Below are 20,204 nucleotides of genomic sequence, written 5' to 3'. Positions count from 1 at the left end.
TAATCTGATTATTCATGCTAGTCTGAAATAATTAACCAATTTGATTTGACTGCTTCAGTGCCAGGTTGCCATTATAATTTATAAACTTAAATCTTGTAATAAGTATTGTAACAACCCATCTTAACATCTGAACAGCCCAACTGCTAATTATACGGTACTAAAATGAACCAAGCAGCCATGTTTCCAAATTCCACCCTGAACTGGGCAGAGGTCTCCAAGTGTGTTAAAAAAAAAAAATATGGGCAATTCCCCCCGTTCTTGTTTTGCTGCCTTGATTCTGCTCTATCAGATGATAGCCTGGTCTCTCAGAAGTCTCAGTCAAACAAACAATGAAATTTTTACTTGAATCACAACACAGCATCTAGAATATAAAAGTAGATTTTGATACAATTAACTGGAAGTTAGATTAGCATTCATGACAAGGTCTTACTGAATTCACCTTGTACAGAGATTTACATCAGATCTGTCACTGGATTTTTGATGGTTTGTTATCACAAACATATAATTGGTCAGGAACACCACCAAACTGAGGCCCTTAGCAAGGAAGATTTGGAATAATTAATAACTAGGAGCAGAATAGCATTTGCTTTTTCAAGGTTTATAATGGCTGAAGGTATTTGTTTGCAGTGATTCCTCAGAATACTTTGCACAAATACAGCAGTAGCAGGCGTTAGACTAGTTTAGCCCTATTTCATCCCATCAGATTGTAGGTTGATGTCATGGAGTGATTTTTTGTGTGCTTGGAATATGGAGGCTAACCACGTATGACAGAGCCTTAATATTCAAAACTAATTTTGTTTGACTCTGTATAGAACTCAGCATACATATTTGCCAAATTAACTCCAAAAAAAAAGTGACAAAGGACCTCTTCCAGTTGCAGGCTGGGTTATAACTAAGAGAGCCGGCTGCGGATGGGAGGCACTTACGAGCAGGCATCTCCAGACTGCTGTTAGGCGGTTGAATCACATTTGCACCCCCCAATCCCATCTGGAGGGTGCTCGAAACACTTGTAGCTAAGGAGAAATCACAGGGGCCCTCAGGGTCTCCTAAGGCTGCACCTCACTCCTGCCTTACTCCAGGCAGCTGTTGAGCACGATGCCCTGCTGGGTGACTAGGAGTGGTGCCCCAGTCAGCGGGGACCAGGGGGCCGCTCCTGCACGGGGAAGCCTGGAGGGAGCTGAAAAGGAAGCTGGTGGCTCAGGCCTTGCAGGATGACAATCCCTTGATGAGTGGTTTGGGGAAAACGCTCTTTTTCCTTTGTTTTCCTAAGAGGGAAGTGAGAACTGTTGTGGTGATTTATGGTGTTAGAGATTTCTGATAATAGCTTGTCTAAAGGCTACGATTTTTAAATTAAATTAAAGCAGTAGCTCTTTGCTGTCATTTTGAAGTGTTTCAGTAATGCTATTTATTTTCATAGTGCCTTGTGACATCCTGTGAGGAACACAGCATAATGAATACATAATGAGGCTGCCTCACACCAAGAGCTAATTATCAGTGGAAAAATCATGGGGAAAAGGGTTTATGGATGTGTGCTGGGATAGCCACATTGTTCTAGAATACCCACGTTTTTAGCGCTACTTGGGAGTGTGCGAAAGTAATTTTTCTGTTCCTTCCTTCCTTGACGCTCCCCAAGCAACACGTAAAAACATTTGAGGCCACGTACGTACTCGCGTTTCACTTGTGTTTATTGGTCACGCGCAGTACTGTGCCATTATTTGTTGTGTCACTTGAGCAGAGAAATACATGACACTCTTTACAAATCCAGCTGGTTTCCAAAGAGAATTCAGCCCGGTCCCTTGTAGAACGAGGCCAGCGGATTGCTCAGCCCTAGCAGTCTCCAGGTGTCACTGAATTCAGGATGCGTGTTTCCATGTAGAAAACTCATCCATCTCCTGCCATTTGAGCACCGAGAACGCAAGGTCTCAGAGCCATCGGGTTGAGCGTTAACGCGCTTGGCGTCAGTGCGGGCAGGTTTTTAAAACTCAAAGGCTGCACGGGTGCTCACGCGGAAATAGAGAGTGCGCGGCTCGGTGGGCACGGCCGGGACGGGGAAGGCAGCCGCGCTGCTGCCCGCTCCCGTCCGCGCGGGCCGGCGGCGCCGCAGAGGCGGCTGCTGCGCAGCAGGCGGCTTCCGCGCGCGAGGGCCGCGCCTGCCAGCGCCCCCGCCCCCGCCGTGAAGGCTCCCAGCTGGCAGACGCCCAGGGGCTCGGCGGCCGCGGCCGTGCGGGCGGCGGCAGGGCGCTGCGCCCCGCCCGCGGGCCGCTCCCCGAGGCGGCTCCTGCCGGCGGTAAGGGCGGGACTCCCGCGCGGGGCTCCTGCCGCCATCGCCCGCAGACTACATCTCCCGTCGGGCCCGGGGCGCTTCCGGCGCGGCGTGACGCGGGGCGGCGCTGCCGCTCGTGAGTGGGCGCCGGGCGGGGCGGCGTTTCGCTCCCTGACTCCCTCCCGCGGTCGGCCCCCCCCTGCTGCGGCGGCGGCGAGCCCGAGGGCGAGGGAAGATGGCGAAGACCTACGACTACCTGTTCAAGCTGCTGCTGATCGGGGACTCGGGCGTGGGCAAGACCTGCCTGCTCTTCCGCTTCAGCGAGGACGCCTTCAACACCACCTTCATCTCCACCATCGGTGAGGGGCCGCGGCCGGGGCCAGCCGCCGCCGCCGCCATCCCGGGGGCGAGAGGGCTCCTGGCCGGGGCCCTCCCGCCGGGAGAGGAGCCGCTGGGCGGGAGGAGGGACGGTGGGGCGCCGCCCGTCTCGCCGCCCGGGGCTGGGGCCGCGCTCGGCGGCCTGTGCGTGGCCGCTGCGCGGGAGTGGGCGGGAGCCCCGCGGCCGTTAGGCGGCCGTTACGGGCCCCGTGCGGGAGGAAGCGCCGGGGCGCCGCCGCGGGGCGGGGGGGCGGGAGCCCAGCCCGCCCGCGCTCGGGAGCGCCGCTCCGCCGTCCCCGCGGCGGCGGTGGGGGGCCCCGGCGCGGGCAGGCCGCGCGGGGCACGGGTTCGGCCCCGGTGCGGGGGGCCGGAGGCGGCTCGGTGGCGCGGCCCCGGCCAGGGGCCCGCAGGGCGCGAGCCGGTTCTCCAGCGGCCCCGGCGCCTCCCTGTGCGCCGGCGACAGCAACAGTTGGCTCGGCCTCGGCCTCGGCCGTGCGCAGCCTTTGGGCCGCTCGCCGGTTCCTTCCGCGGGCGCTGGAAAGGACGTTCCGCGGGGCTGCCTGCGCCATGGCGCGCGCAGGACTGCATCGGTGGCGGGTCCTGCGCCGAGCCCGGGACGTTGCCCTGGTTGAGTTACAGGACGATCTTGCTGTCAGTTTCTCTTGTTCTTTCGTTATTGGCCGTTTCACGTTGAGGTGTAGATAGATGTTCAGAAAGTGGAGGAGGGCTTGGACCGCTTCAGCGAACTGTGGCTCATGCTGAGCTGCGTAGCGACCGACCGTGGCTAAACCGCTCTCGGCAGAGAGTTTAGCTCTCTCTTCGTTACTCAACTCTTCTAAATGCGTGTGTCTGTTCATATACATCTAGCTCACGTTTTTGAGATCTGGAGCTCCTTGGTCGACTAGGGTTAGAAGCTCCTTAGTGACTAGATGGAGGAACCTCCTTGACAAAAGTGGAGTTTGGTTATGCATTTGGTGAAGAAAAGGGGTTTCTAAAGCTCAGCTGGCCTCTTTTAGTGACAATGAGATGCGATACATCAACACAGACTGCTGTGGCTGGTATTTCTGTAAGATTTCTCAGTCTTAAAATGCTTTCTTCTGACTAAGCATAAGGAAAATTTTCAAGTCCTTCAGTGAGATATTGCTGAATTGAAATCTCAGTCTGGCAAGGCTCACGATTTATGGTTAGCTGCTCATAGTTGAGGTCACTTGTAAAATCAAATGAAGTACACTGCTTTGGGGATGAAGGGGTAAACTGCAGTGGAGGCTGTTAGTATTTAGGAGGGCAAAACTAATGCTGGCTTTGAAAAGTAACACTAATGAATGAGTAGACTCTGTATTGGAAGGAAGTTGATTTAAAGATGAGGTGGAATAATATGTGACTTGTTTTATGTTACCCAAATGCCATATCCTCTTCAGACATTTTATTGTGCTGAACTTGGTGCATAGATTTTTATTTAGGCAGATGCGATTGACTAAATGAGGTATGGCTGGCATTTCTAGCGCTTTAAGAACAGTTTTTCTGCATTTCAAAAAAATATTTCTGAAGAATTAAAATGGCACATTCCTTTTATCTCTGCAACCATTTTCAAAATGCTGTATCAGTAACACCAGCTAATCGAGGCCTGAGTAGCGTTTTGCCTAAAAAGGTATTTTGCTCTATCTGTGGTAGAATAAAAGGCTTAATAAACATTAATAAATGATATTTCTTTTTCTCACTGATTCACTTTGAAGTCATGAGGACTGTGAATGTGATGCTGTTTTTTCTTACCTTATTCAGTAAATATAGGATTTGCCCTCATTTCCTTCCTTTATATTTTCTTTCACAAGGGTCTTACTTTCAATACTATTCAACTTGCAGAAACTTACTAATAATTGAGGCATAATTCTGATCCTACAGGTAGCCTTTGCGATTTCACAGTTACGTTTTCCTTCTTATAATTCGTTTTTTCCAGTCCCTTTTATTTTTTGGCAAAGGACCTACAAACAGGAAGGTTGACAACAGAGGAAATAGTGAAACTGTTCATAAAGTGCTGACGTATGCTTAAATAAAAATACTTGGGGTTTTTTTCAGTCTTCATGTATTGCTTGTATTACTTTTAGGTCAATCATGTAGATCTAATCTGTTTGTTCTTGAAGATGCACTCGCACGCGTGCTCTCTCTCTCTGTGAGTGCTTGCTGGCTGCTCAATAGTAGTCAGTTTTACAATCGTAACTAATAGATCTGATGAGCTTAGGGGCATTCCACTTTTAACAATTCTGATTTTTTTTTTTCCTTGACCGATAAAGCATAGCCAACCATGGTGGGGAGGGAGTCTCAGGGGTGCAATGCTTTTCCAAAACACCCTCACCCCCCCCACCCCCAGTTGAAGTTTTAAGGTCTCCAGATTAGCTTTCCTAATAGAGTACACTGAGCCTTCCTGAAGTATATAAGCTGCCAGGCTGTTTCGTTTACACACTCTCCAAAAAGTGGATTCTGCAATGCGATGGTACTTACTGTTATGATGTGTGTTCAATTCACAATTATTTTAATTAGCACGCAGGATATTATGTGCTCTTCGTGGTGCCCTAGTTCTCCTCTGGTCTGTCTCTCTGCTAACAAGATCAGAGTTGGTTTAACTGTAGAAGTCTGAGAAGGCATATGCTTGAGATGTGTTGACGTCAAATTTTATTGTTTAATCTTATGGATGTAAATGCTATTTGTGAGTGGGGTTTTTTTAGAGGTCTTTCTTAACTACATGGGGTTAAACTTCAAACTAATTTTTTTTCTTAAATTCTACATCCAGCAATTAAAGCAAACTTTGTTGCCATGATGAAAGGGCCCACATCATGTCTAAGCACCAAGTATCTTTCTTACAATTTCCTACTCCTGTTGTTGTTTAGTAGTTTAACCGGGGTTAAACCACAACACTTCAGTTACCAGAGTGATGGAAACGCTTTCCAAAAGGAAAAAAAGAAAGTAGGAGGGGGATACGGAAATATTGCTTCATTGTAGAATATTTGTTTTCCTTAGTCTCAATGTTCGTATTATAGAAATGAGTCAATAATGAATTGTAGTTACTTTGTCATCTTGCATGATATACTTGTGCCATACTTTGCAGATTCCCTTCCTTTCTGCTGTCATGCAAAACATGCCTGTAAGGCTACATCCTTGTAGATTGCTTGGAGGGTTGCAAATGGTCCCTTGACTTTTCTCCTCAAGACTTTGGTTATGCTCTAACGATGGCTGTACTGATTCAGACAGTAAGGTCTTACAGCCTGGTGTCCTGTGGTCCGTGGTTGCATAAGAAGTTTTTCAGACTTTTAAAACTCTTTTTTGGGCGACTCTTGGTGCAAGAGTCTTCCAGTCTTTGTCTTAACTACCTGGCGTAACTAATACCTTCAGCAAACTGTGCTACCCATTATGAGAAGTGAACCAGCAATCTTTCTCTCAGATCATCCTTTAGTTATTCTAAGTGATGTGTTTTCAGTCTGTGAAAACACAGATTGGCCTTCAGCAGCTTTAGGCAAGGCAGTCCTTGGCCTTCAGCAACTTTAAATTTTTTTATACAGGGCTCTGTAGTTTCGTTTGGAAAAATTCTAAAAGGACTGACAAATAGTAATGCTGCTGTGGTCCCTAGTGAGGATCAGCTTTTCACTGTTAACATGGGATAAAACTTTTTTTACAATGGGAATGTGTTATGTAAGGTTATGTGTTTAGTTTGCTTCCTGAGTGGAAACTTCTGCTTTTGCCCAGTTCTACATGGAAAGTAAAATGTGGTTGAGTCAGCTCATTTTCACACTTCAACAGCTCCTAAAGCAAAACTTATCTTTGAGTATCTCATGTGCTTTTTGCTAGTAATTTCAGTGCAGTATACAAGAATAAGAAGCATTAATTTAGCGGTCTTCTAGGTATCTTAACTTGCTGTTCAAGTAGTGCTGTCTGGTAAAACTGGATTGGGTTTGTCATTCCAAATAAGGTTTATTCTTTGCATTCCTTTCAACTTTTTGTTTAAATGGGTTTCTATGAGAGTAAAGTCGTATCTTTTAGCTGATAGCATTTCTGACTTAGTACAAAGGCTTGCTGACTCTGAAACAAATTTTTCCATATTTATTTTTTTTAATCCAAGATGATACCAGCATTTGGCAGGAAGTTGCCCACATGAGATAGTACTGTATCTGAGAGTTGAAACAATTTGTTAATTTTACACAAGTAACTTTTCCTTAGCCTACATCTTGCAAAATAGGACACTACTCTGGCAATCAAGCACGTGTATGCTGACCTTTGAACACTTTGATGAAAATCCTTTGACAAGCAAAATTATCAACTTCCCTTTTGCAGTGAATTTTCCATGTCTGCAATGTGTAATGGAAATTGTTTTAATGCACTCAAGTCAAATTATGCCTCGCTGAATATTTCTACTCTTCTTCCCCCACGGTTACTTGTATGATAGACAAAAGAGTGTTTGGTGGTTTGTTGGGTTTTTTCCACCCTCCCATTAAGCTTCAGCATTCCTTATCCTCATTCAATCAATTTCTTTTGGGCTTGTCCAGATGGTAGGAGCTGTAGGACACATGTCAATGATAGATGAGCAAAGGGAGGGAAGAGTCAGGAAGGTGGTGTCAGTTGTACTTTATTAATGGACAATATAATAAACAAATTTGTAAGATGTTGAAGTGACTGAGACTAGTTTAAGTGTCTCAGGTGGCACCATTATTCATATCTACAGAATGGAAGTGCTGTTCAAGGTTTGTAGGATCTTGGGTATCTCTTCAGTACAGTGTGAGAAGGAGGTCAAGGCTTTACATGGGAATAGGGACAGACAGCATTATGGAGGTAAATAGGAAGCTGGAAGAATGATTCCATTTTCAAGGTATGTGATGGGTGGTCAGCAAGATGTTATCCTGACGTTGATCAGAAAGCATGGTAGTTGGAGACATTGTAGGTTAAAAGCATTGAAGTTTGTGTCTCTTGTGACCTTAAATTTGATACTAACACCTAGCTGGTAACAAAAGACATCTTAGGCTTTGATTTCCATCCACTGATGAGATTGCGTTACCCTACTGTATTCTGCAACAGGCCAATAACGTAAGTGAAATTGTTTGGCTTTTATTAAAACTGCTGTTGCAGCTTTCTTGCTGCATGTTACTCTGAAACAGTGTGGCAGATGTCTAACTGTTTTATGCCTATTCCTGATTGGCAGGTGCAGGTCTATCTTCGTTACGTGTTATCTGGTTATTTGAGTGACAGGAGGGCAGTTAGTTTAGAGCTGCTTTTGTGACTTGGCTTGAATGCAAGGTTAAGAACACAGGCTAACATTGAATGAATGTAGGAACAAATGTGTTGATTGATTGATGCAGGCTTTGAGAGGGGTATTGAAGACATACCGCTTTTGTTGGGGAATTTTTAATATACTTTTTTGGAAGGATTTCCTAGTCCTCCTGCAACAGGGCATCCTTCTAGTAGAAATACGTCTTGAACTGACTTATTTCAGAATTTAACTGAAATTCATTAATAGGTGATGAAGAATACATGCAGTATTTATAGTGATGCTTTATTTAATGTTTTGTGATAGAAATTAAGTGTTTGTTTGTAATTCAAAGGATATTATATTCTTTTTTTATCTTAATTGGATGTTATGGTGGCTTAAGTGCCTAGTCCTGACTGTAGATGCATGAAATAGATCTGATCCTTTTCTAATGTGAATGAACTACGAATAATAGTAACTTCAACGCAGTTGCACTGTGTAAGCCTCTTGTACAAACAGAGTTGATCCAGAGGCTTTTCATTGCCGGACTTGCAACTCAAAACTTAAGTCAGCAACTTCCTGTCCCAACAGGGGTTGCGGTGGGATGTAATTTAGTGGCTCCTAAAGGGTTTTTGACCAATAATTGCATGTAATATCAGTTTAATCCTGTGGTTTGTAGTAAGCTTTGCTCTTAAATGTAAGCTATGACACTCTTAATTAGATTGTACGTAGTTTTAAAGGCAACTAAAGTACTGCATGTTTCAGAAGACTTCTCTTCTGCTAGGGAGAACAAACAGTTGACCAAGTTTAAGGTCTAAGACTAATACTAAGGTATTAGTTTTGTGGCTGCTATGCACCTGCTTTGGGCACCAGAGAAAAAAACCTGATGCTGAAATGTCAGTGGCATTCTCTCATATGTATGGCAACATCTAAGAACATGTGAAGCAGACTGGTCACTAATAGGAGTCTGGCATCAAATCTGGAACTTGGGAAGAACAGGCTGAGTTTAAGAAATTGGGCAAAGCTGAAGTGGCTGTCAGCCAGGGAACACATACACTGCTCTCCGCCCCCAACAAAATCCTCCTTTCTTTCATCTGCCAGAGAGAAATGGCTTTCCTTTACTGAAACACGTTTGTGTGCTGTGACTTCCGATGGGATTAAAGATGAGGTAAGGTATCTGTGTCAACCTAAGCATGGAGGGAAGGAAGGAAGGTAGAGTAAGTCATAGTAACTGTTGGCTGGGAGAACTTCTCTGGCTTAGCAGAAGTCACTAGAGAGGAGTACTTAGACTGTGCAATGCAGGAAAAGGAGATGAAGTGGCCATTAAAAAAACCTTGCATAATGTAGAAAAAGAAAACTGTTATGTGCCAGAAAGACAAGTATGGCCTTCATTAATAAGTTATGTGGTTTTGCCTGTTGATTTAGATAGTAAAAGTCTTCAAAAAAGGCTTATTTAGTAATTAACGTAAGAAGTTAAATAAAGCAGTCCTTCTTCCCTCATGTCCTTTGCTTCCCAAACACTCCCTCCCCCCTACTTACCCCCATGTAAAAAAGTGGGTATAAAAAAGCCTCCGATAAAAATGGTGTTCCCAAAGTCTGTTGAGAGTGCCATAACTTCAGTAACTTTAAACCTTCTGCTTGTGACTTTTGGCCTGATTTTGCTGCCTCACTAGGTACTTTACACACTTGCTTCTAAAACACGACCATATTTCAGACTAACTGAAATTCCTAGATTAGATGATTTATCTTAACAAGGATAATTCTTACTGGATGAGACATCTTGATCTTCATAGATAACCAAGATCCTTTCGGCCAGAGTATCAGTTACAAAGCTGAGAACTCTCTTACTACCGTAGTTGACGTGTGCTTTTTTTGTGTTTTCATCTCTGTTTATGTTGCTGGTAATACCCATAGTCTATTTACTTTTCCTTCCAGTTTTAGCAGGTCTGCCCTCTAAAGACTAATCTGTTTAATGAGTGGGGTGTTCCTGCATTCCTATAAAACTTTCAAAAATTTCATCACTGTTCAACTTTTTTATTCATTTCTGTCTTTGTAGTGGTCATGTGTGATTTGTACCTGCTCTGTCTAACGTAATCCAATTCAACTTTTTTTTTCCTCTGCCCCTGACCCTATCTTGATATCCCTGAATCTCTCAAGGAGGTGCTTGACAGTCCAAGTTGTTGGGCTGTAGCAGTGTTTAACCGTAAATACTAATGGTTCCCATCAAGTCTTCCATACCTGTCTTAAATCTGCAGCTGACGGGACATGTATGCAGTACCTATCATAGGTACTGCTGGAATAGAAGTACAAAGTGCATTGTTTGTACCGTGCAAGGGTTTTTTTTATCTTATCATCTATCAATTACTTACCAATTCTTCCTTTGCTTTGTGAATTCTGGGACACTCTGTATGCTTGCTTTTCATGTAGCAGCTCTTCTGTTGTAAACCCCAAAAGTCTTTATTTATTCACTCTGAATAACCAGTTCAGTATAGACATGCAGATCAAATGGGAGCCCTAAAACTTGAAGAAGCTTTTTAAAAAAGAAGTGGCATCTCCATTTCTCATCTCCAACCTATATGGAGCAATTTCCATTGCTCATCTCCAACCTATATGGACAGTCATATAGGTTCATCAGGACCAAAAATTACTGAACCAAACCAGTTCTGATCATCACAACTGAAGTGTTTTATATGAACAATGAACTTTAAATCATGGTGGCAAGGTAGTATTGGTTACATAGGATTTTTTAAAAAAGGCGTTTTTTTGACCTTTTGGCTGCTTAAGATGCTAACTTTTGGATAAAGTGAGCTTTTTTTTTTTTGACAGTAATATTCAGTTAGTGTTATCTTGGTTAAAGACAGCATTTTCTGTGTTGTCTACATATACAAACATACCTGATTTACAGGCAGGAGATTAAGGATCATCTTTCCTGTTTTGGGGGGTCCACTTTCAATTTTTTTTTGGTCTTGCCTATTAAATGGTGTTTCACATGTCATCTCATATTAAGCACTGGGCTTCTGAAAGAAAATTGAGTATTTGTATTCCTAAGCCACCTTCTAAATGGGAAAATCTGATGTTCTTACCCATTAAAACATGCGGCAAAGTTTTTTGGTTTTGTTTTTTTCTTGTGCAGTAGAAAGCCATGTGCTGCACATCTCACAGATGTGAGGGAAAGAAGAGCTTCAGAGTAGATGACAGATGCACAAATCTCCCATTGCTGCATTCCAGGTTAAGTGAGTATGAGACTGGGTCCTTGGGAGATTGCTGCAGCCGTTTCTGTTCCGTATCTAGCCATGGTTGGAGTGTGAAATACAGAGCAATTCCTGTACTAGCATGGAGCTGCAGGTGGTCAGGTGATATCCTGGTGCAGGATCCACGCTGGAGCTGCTTGCAAGCTACTTGTGAGTGACCTTTTGGTTGCTATTAACCAGGGCTTTAATGATTGGTTCAATGGAGTCTGTGGTCTGCTACTCAGAGGTGAGCTGTGACTGTGTGTACCTGTTCTCGAAGTTACGCCATCAGTTATCATTACAGATGATGGTAAGCTCAGTTTTGGAGCTCACCCAGATGAAAACTAACCTGACCTAAAGAGAAAAGGATTTGGTCATGACTTCAGTGGCAGCACCTATCCGAGTTTCAGCTAGCTGTGAAACTGTAGCCACAGCTCAAGTCTGCTGGCCAATTTTAATGTTCGCTGCCCTCCAGTTGCATGTTGGCTTGAAAGGAATATGTTCTCAAAGCAGCTTAGTTAGTGCATTCCGCTTAGAGACAGTCAGTCTATAAATAATCCTTAAAATAAACAAACTTTGCTGTCTGTATCAGTAGTGCAATTCTAATCTGTTTCAAAATTATTTTAAAAGAAACTGAGTTACCACCAAGTGTAGCTTATTTTACATTCAAAATAGAACGAGAGGTAGACATAGGTTAATTTCTGTGCACTTCATAGAGCTGTAGTACCTAGGTTGTAAACTCTAAAAGACATTCTGCAGGGACCCTGCCCTTCTAAAGTTGGGCTGTTGTGACAGCTGGTAATTTTACTCATGTCAAGCAGTAATAAGTTTCTACTATTGTTTTGTTTTATAGCCTTTAAATTTGGATTGAGTATTTTTGGTGTTTAAAATCATGCAATTCAAAGGCTGTTCAAAGCAATCTGTAAATTCTGTATTCAAAATGCTGAAAAGAGAATTTAACTTTGCAGGATCTTCTAGTGTTCACACTGACGCACTGCAATGCACGGTTGTGGTGGCAGAACTCATAGGGGCACTGTTAGGAACAAGTGGCTGAAGCACTGGATTTAAATCTTAGTATGATAATCATATTACCCTATGGGTTATTGAGCTGTCAAAAACCTGAATGTTTCAAAGTGTAGGTTGGTCTAATTCTGATGATTATAAGTTGTATTCTGAATCCCTTATTCTCTTTTAGGTAGAAAGTAGTTTATCTTAAGAAAGGAAGCTTAGAGTGGTAGCTGTACTGTAGCTGAGGAGACACATGCTGAAGGAAGCGGCAATTTGCTTAGCATTATGAGCATTGATCTGATCTTGGTATTAAGTTTCAAGGCAGAAAACTGCCTTATGTTATATATACGCATGGCACCCACATTCTTTATTGCCTTACTTACTTTAGCCCTTTGTATATATTTATTTTGCCAGCATAGTGTGTTTAAACTTCAAGAACCTTACTGTATTAATATCTTTCAAGGTGCAAGACACTGCTCTGTGTATCATTGTGTATGACACTGGTATTAGATTCTTTGTATGGGTGAATAGTAAGATGAAGGAAAGGGCAGTTAACCTGAAGGGGCCTGTTCAGCCCACTCTGAATTTGGTAGTGTTTTGTGGATTCTTATGGGCTGTCGGGAAGGAATGCAGTACAGCTTTGTCCCTTTAAGTTGTGAAAGGATGAATAAAACTGGTTGCACTTGTGTATAATTCTAAAATAAATTTATCTTACAACTTTAAAAAAAATGCTGACCTTCACCCTGGTGTGTTGCTTCATGTTAATCTGCTGTATTTTTGAATGGTCGCAATAAAAGACTACTGCGTCTTTAATTTACGTAGTGATACAAGACGTTGCTGAGATCATCTGAAAATGCCTTGCAGATGTTACTAGGGACTAAAGCCAAATGTTCAAGTTCAAAATGATTAGACTTTGTTCTTTTGCATGAGGCTGTATGACACACTGGTGTGTTGCAAGTATTCCCCACCCTGCCTTTTACACTGATCTTGTTTCCTACTTGGTCATTTCTTAATGTTTACTGAAATCCTTCAAGAAAGACCTAATATAAAAGCAGATTTCTGAGGCTTCATTTATCTGCCTTTATAGATGGAGACAGTCTACTGATGTAGTGCAAGAAAATAGTCCCTTAACACCATTAAAAAATAGTTGTGTATTTAATCCAAGCGCTGCAATACCTACTGCTGAGAATCAAAAAAATTAGTAATCCCTGGGTAAGCTTGTAGGGAAAATCTACGGGAACAAATTGATGTCCCTTGGCTTCTGGAAGAGTGTTGTCCTATAGGTCTGTCCATGCTTGGAATCTTCATGGAAGATGTTGAGACTCTTCAGTTCTGTCCACGTGTGTGTGATCAGTGCTGATATCTGCACATCTGTCATTTGGTGGTGAACGAGGTGTGTAAATGAGTGCTTCAGTGTCCTTCGGTACCGATCGCTTACAGCTCTTCAAAGTGTAATGAAAAGCACTGGCAGCAGTTGATTCTGAAACACATACTGCTGCAGTATCTTGGAGATGACAGGCTTGTGACGGCGCTCTCAAATTCAAACCCATCCTCTGGAGAATCAGCAGAACAGTACCAGCTGTTACAGCGGTGCTATAGAAGTACTACTGCTTACCAGTTCTGATGTTCATCTATGCGACTTAGTCGCTTGCTGTTCACAAGAAGCAAAGCCTACAGGGAGAAGTATTTTCCAAGTAATTCTCTCCCAGAATTCAACATACTAAAGGTGAAGCATATTGATTTTCAGTCATGTGCCTCTTCTCACTTCCTTTTTTTGAAGGTAGGTCACAAATCTGCTTGCTCATTTCTAAGTTGCTTTTGATGCAGCCTTAACTCTGAGTGACTGCAGGAAAATGTTTTTCTTTCCTTTTGTATATCTTGAAGACTCCAGTGTGTTGTGTCTTGCAGTAAAGAAGCTGCAAAATTTTCTCCCTCTCCAGCTCTGCCCATTGAAAAAAATCAAACCCCCCACATATAAACACAGTAGGATAGGAAGGACCAATGCTGTGAAGTTGGAGCAAGCCCAGCTTGAAAGGTGATGCATAAATTCCAGTTGTTCTGACGCTGTATTGCTCAAAAGGGTAACAAGACTTTGTACCTTGACTTCTTTCCCCGTCTTGTAATGAATTCCTTTTTATTGTGATCTATGTCCAATGGTGATAAGTGGCACAAAGTTTCTGTGTATCAGGGAATCCCACTGGAAAAATCTTTTCTTGCCATTTAATTTTACTTCTTCCATTCTTAATTCAAAAGAGTAAGGTAAGATTTAGATAAGTAGGAAGATAACTTCTTTAAGAGGGTGGGGTTTTTATTATGTGCAGGTCATGCAAAACAGATCTCTTAATTTTCAGTTTGATAAACAAGATCCAATACTGTGGTGCATCTTTTATGTTCTTTGATAGATGGGTCTAAAATGAGACTCTAGCAAGCAAATCAGGTATTAATTTTTTCACAGCTTCTTTGCCAATTTTTGGTGTCTAATCACTTTGTAAAATTCCCTTGGTTTGGATATTTAAAGAACAAAAACAACCCCAAACAAAAAACAACTAAAGCATTTAAAATGCTAGTACCTGGAGTACTAATGTTTCTTTTTTAATATTGCTTTGCCAGAGATGCAGAAATACTTTACTGTGGTAGATATATAGGCTAATGTACACTATCAGAGCTTGGCATTTATTTGCATCCTGAAAGGAGTTGATTTCCTGGCTGATTTCTTGCTACAGCTGCACCAGAAGAAGTTATTAAATATACTCTGTGAACTTAGTGAAATGGGAAACCTATTAAATGAACTTGAGTTAAAATCAACAGGAATTGTCATCTGATCATACAGTTTTCTCACATGTAAGGTCCAGCTGCTGCAAACTAATGTTGAGCTGCATGAAAAATAAAGTACTGGTTAACTGTGTAATACAGGTAAATATGAAGAATTCTAATATTTGCTTGCTGGTGGCTACTGAGTGGTTGTTTTGGGTTTTTTTTACATCAATTTGTATGTGTTTCTTTTCTGTCTGTTTTTCACTACTTGTGTTCTTCAAGACCATGACCCTTCCAGTACCTTCTTGCTAAGCAGACTGAAGACCAGAGAAACCTTTACCTTCAGGAAGCATTTGCTGGTACTGTTGTAACAGTTTACTTGCTCCAACCAGAATACTTTGGCTTGATTTCTTTGTGCTGTAGCATTTTCTGCAACGGAAATTTTGTTTAAAAGAAAAAACCAAGACAATCTAAGTCTGAACAGTGGTCCTGTGTAGGGAGAAGTTGTAGCAGAGACCTAGCTGAAACTGATTCTGTAGCACTGAAAAAACAGAGATACTAGCTGTGAGTACAGGGTTAAAATCACAGATGAGGGGAGAACAAAAGAGTAACAGTGATGCCTTGAGAGTAAGCTACTGTTCTAAAAACTAAAGTAGCAAAATGAACCGTTTCAGCATCTCTGCTCAGTTTGTCCTTACATTCCTGTAACACTTGCGTCAGACCAGTTCTATTAAGGTTCATTGTAGAAAACCATTGGTACTAAAGCTGGAAAAGGAATCTCTCAATATGTACTGCTGGGCAGACCTGTATGTTTACTGTTGTAATGCAGCTCTTTGGAACATTACCCAATGTCTCTTTAAAATGATTGCATTACAGCTTAATTATGGGTAAAATCTGCCTAGGTTGGCTGGAATGAGAAGGAATGTGTAACTAGGGAGCAGAGTGGTGGAAGAAGAAAAAGAAGTAGTAGCAGAAGAGCTTTCGGTGTATGAGATGTACACGACTTCTCGGCTTAAACTGAAAGAGGCCTGGGTGAGGCCAGCCCCCCTGGCCTCTGATACTTGGCTGCGTGGTGTTGGACAGTGGTATACCCTAGCTGGTGAATTTTATTAGCTTTGCGTAGCGATACAAGGTAAATACGGCAACATGCAGCTCTCATGGGTTTTTGTGTAAGTCTTTGTGTGGCACTAATGACACTGACTTTTTCTGAGCGTGCAGATTTCTCTGCTCAGTGCATTCCTTGACAGAGTTTTGTTGGGAGCTCTGGGAGAAAATACCCTCAATAAAGCGAGGAGAGAAGAGGATGCATCCCTGGCCTATAGTTAGCAAGGATCCATTATCCCATGCTGCAAGGGAAATGCAAGCAATTACAGTCCTAACCAATGCACGGTTCGGGTCTCAACTTGGACTTCATCCTTGCAGACTGAAAGTTTGTGCTGCAACAGACGCTCTTGTATCCATATTTAGTATGTACTGACTTGCTAGGTGGACACCAGCGTGTCAGACTTCTGTGTGGCAACTCTGCTTTAGCAGTTAAAAATAATTATCCTGTTAGCCTTTGCATTCTAAGAATTAATCTGGGTCGGTGTTTTCCAAAAGCTTCCAAAACTTAACTTCAGATGGACATCTGGGCTGCTTCTCCCTGCTGGAGAGAACAGCATTGTAGGTTGCGTTTTAAAACTGTGAAAGCTGTGTGATCCTCGGCAATCAAACTCTCTCATTTGCAAATGGCTCTTCTTTCTTAGACTTGAGTATCTTTTCAAACTTTTGTATCCCAGTGTGTGACTGTGCAAAATAAGAATTGATTGATAAAGGAAACTTTCTGTCAATAATTACTTTTGAAATGCTGTAGTCATTGGAGTGTTTTACATGGGGTAATTTAAATTTAACTGTAACCAAAATGTTGCTTGTACTTGCCATGCGAGTGTACTTGGCAGGAAGTGGTAGCACATGTCACCAGGCTTGCTCTACGAATGTTTGCAGCTCACCACTTCCTGTTACTGAAGTGAAGGAACAAAAGAAACACCAGTTTCTAGTTCATTTTAGCCTCTAAAAAGTTGCAGTTGCATTTGTTAAACTTCTTCGTATCATAACAGAGGTATTTATGGCCTTCTCTTTATAGTCTTCTTTTAGCTTTGAAATTCATCTTTATTTGAGAATTTTGGTGAAGTTCCTACTAGAAATCTTAAGTTCCGAGAAGATATTTTTTTGTGCACATCCTGAGTGTTAGAAGTGATCAAAGGAATGGTTGTATAAATCATTTTGGTGCTGCAAGGGAAATGACTAACCACAAGATGCCAGTCCGTGCAAGGCATGGATTGGTGCACATAGATACCCAAGTGCAGCGTAAGCTTGCTTTCTCAGAAAACCATCCCTACAGGAGTCTTCCACTGTTTATGCTGATGTGTCTTAGCTTCAGTAGTTGACAGTACGTACAGAGTTATCTTTAAACCACGGTAGTCTCTGAACCTAGTTTTCCCGATAGTTGTTATACTTAATTCTAATGCTTCAGGCCTAGACACAAAGGAGCCTTTAAAATTGATTTAATTTGCTGTTGTCAATGATACAATACCCTTTCCAGAAAAATCTGTAGTTGTGCTTTATAACCTCTGAGGCCAAAAGACAATCTATTCAGAGCAAAGGTCATTTGTTATTAGACCTGAATACAATTACCTGTGATTTCAGCAGGTCTTGCACCTAGTTAGGAGAAAAATCTTTACAACAAGGGAAACAAGAATTTTTTTTAAAGTACACATCATTCTTATATCATTAATGAAAGTATCTTTTTGCCTGTAAATCCTCTAGTGAATCTTGGGAACTTGCAATTGTAGCAGTAGTCAGAGCATTTTAAATTAATGCAATTAATTTCATATGCTGTTAAAAATGCTGATGTGATATTTCTTCTCATAATTTGTATTCTAACTAATGGGCTAAACTACATATCCATAGCACATCAAGATGAAGTGGCTGAAACTTGGTATTTTCAGTATATTAAAATATTAATATCGCATGGGAGAAGAATGAAAGTAAAATAGTTAATGACTGTCCCTATTTCATATTCAAATGCTACTGTAGTATATTTTAAAATCCTGTAGCTTCCTGTTTAAGTGATGGATGAATTCTTAAAGCTAGAAACAGCTTTTTCCCAATTAAGATACTCTCGATAATTGTCACTTAAATTACATCTGAGGAAAGAAGAAATTAAGCAAATAAAATAACCTACCCCCCCAATCTTTTACAAACTATGACTATTTAAGATTCAGTGAAGAAAAAAAGGGCCATTAGTTTCAAAACAGATGAAGTGGGAGGTACATGGGGGTGGCTGTCCTGGGACTCAAAAATCTGGGAGTTATGTAGTGGGACTTGAGCAGTCTCCGTTTGAGCTATGTTATACTACAGGTTTAGAGACGTGAATGTTAAAATAGTCCAGGGTAAAGGCTAGTCTGTTTGGAAATCTTCGCTTTGATTCATAGATCCATTTGATGCTTCTAAACCTTAAAAGACATTATTAAGCCCTACTGAATTCATCCATTGTTTCTTCACCCATGGCTTGAAATCTGTCTTCAAAATCAGTCTCAGAACCGATGGGTACCATGTGGAAGTGTAAGGAGGGGAAAGGAGAGAAGTGTTTTCTTGATACCTTTTGGAGCTTCCTAGAAAATCTAAGCTACTCCTAAACTGGTGTTCTTGAAAAAATCCCATGTGTGATCTACTTCAGCCACCTTCAGTAACTATCTGTATAGCTTTTCTCTCCTGTGATGCTTTACCATTTACTGTGATGCCTGATTAGATTGCATTAAACATCAATTTTCAAAAGTAGATGCCAGCTTTGAAAAGGAACTAAGGGGCCATAGTATGTATTTTTTTTCCTCAGAGCCAGCAGAGGTTCTAGGGAATTGACTTGAACTGCAGGGGCTAGTCAAAAGTTGAGAAAAGTATACATGCCAGCTTGTGACCTTATCGGTGTAAAATGGAAGAATTTTGAGGTTAAATCTTCCTCTCATAATCTTGACTAACTCTAGTAGTGAGCCTGAGTTTGGTCTATTTTCATTGTGCAGAATAGTTTATCCTTGACATGTTGGACACAGCTGAAAACCGTTGTGCATCGTCAGCACTTCCTAGTGTTTGGAAGAAATTACAACTTCAGAATAATTCTTTTGTCTAAGTTTGCTCTTACCAAATTGTCAAAAGGAAACTGAGCATTTCATTTATTGCAAAACTTAGAGTATCTCTTTCTCTGGCAGGAATTGACTTTAAGATCAGAACAATAGAATTAGATGGAAAGAAAATCAAGCTACAAATATGGTAAGTATTCCAAAGTAATTTAAATTTTCAGTGAGTATTGAATTAATCTTTGAGCAGGAATCCTTCATAGCTTTTCAGCCTGGGTGTACCAGAAGTTTCATACCTTTTGTTCATTGACTGTCCATAAGATTTATGCTTTCTTCTAGCTTGCTCTTGGAGTGGTTCTGCTTCAGTAGCACAGGAAATAGCCTGTCCACATGCAAACGTTACAGCAACTTCCCATTTTATCAAAAGCTGTCCTCGTAAATGCGCTTTTAGCTATTCTGTGTGGAAGAGAAGTATTGACTAATATATGACCTGATAAAATGTAATCTCCCCTGCTACTTTGACACCTAGTTGTACTCACAGAGGCCCAGGTGAGTGATGATGCTCCCATTCCTTGCATGGTGGGTTAGAGACTGAGCCTCCTGACAGCAACAGATGAGTATTTTTGGAGTAGCGTTATTACACATGCCAAACTCTTTAAATGCTACTGATGAATGTAGGGCCCTTGCTGATTTCATAAGTTCCAGAAAAGATAGTTGTGATACTTGCATGCGAGCCAGAATTCTTGTGACTAAGGAAGTGAAGTGCCAGAAGTGGTTGGAACAAATTTTCTGCCTGTAATGCAAGTCAAAAAGCTGGGTTTTGTCAGGCCTTTGGGGTTCAGCTCCCTCTAGGTGTGACTAGTAGCCAAACGCTTTGGTCCTCTTGTTCACTCACAGACAGATACTGCTTTGAAGTCATCTAGGATAAAATATCAGCACGCTAAGGTATAGTGGCTGATTTCAAAAGCTAACTGTATGTGAAAATGCACTATCCTAAAATATTTTATTGTTGCATGTTTTAGTTTTTGTTTAATGCAGGACTCGGATGCATCAGAGCTGCCTTTTTTAATTATTGTAGGGAAGGCTGTGTAGTGCTGAGTTTTATTGCTTGCATGAAAATTTAAATGCTTTTGTGCCATTATTTATGGTGCTGCTATAACCACTGATCTAAGTAGGATAGCTTGGGAGCGAGGGAAGTGTTGAGAGCTGAAGAAACTTGTGCAAACATCATC

General features: G+C 41.8%; 1 protein-coding gene across 6 annotated transcripts in view; it reads left to right on the top strand.

Annotated features, from left to right (window-relative positions):
* Positions 1 to 2,488: 2,488 nt before the first annotated feature.
* RAB8B (RAB8B, member RAS oncogene family) overlaps positions 2,489 to 20,204 on the top strand; it is a 30,768-nt gene continuing 13,052 nt past the window's right edge. For all 6 annotated transcript variants that reach the window (XM_059823776.1, XM_059823781.1, XM_059823779.1 and 3 more), the window contains exons 1-2: positions 2,489 to 2,622; positions 19,105 to 19,165. In XM_059823776.1, the coding sequence (XP_059679759.1) occupies positions 2,499 to 2,622; positions 19,105 to 19,165 (185 nt within the window). In that variant the 5' untranslated portion in view covers positions 2,489 to 2,498. The remainder of the gene's footprint in view (positions 2,623 to 19,104; positions 19,166 to 20,204) is intronic.

This window comes from Gavia stellata, chromosome 13 (assembly GCF_030936135.1).
Source record: "Gavia stellata isolate bGavSte3 chromosome 13, bGavSte3.hap2, whole genome shotgun sequence".
Classification (NCBI taxonomy): Eukaryota; Metazoa; Chordata; class Aves; order Gaviiformes; family Gaviidae; genus Gavia; species Gavia stellata.
Note: the sequence above shows the minus strand (reverse complement) of the source record. Positions and strands in the feature narration are given on the sequence as shown.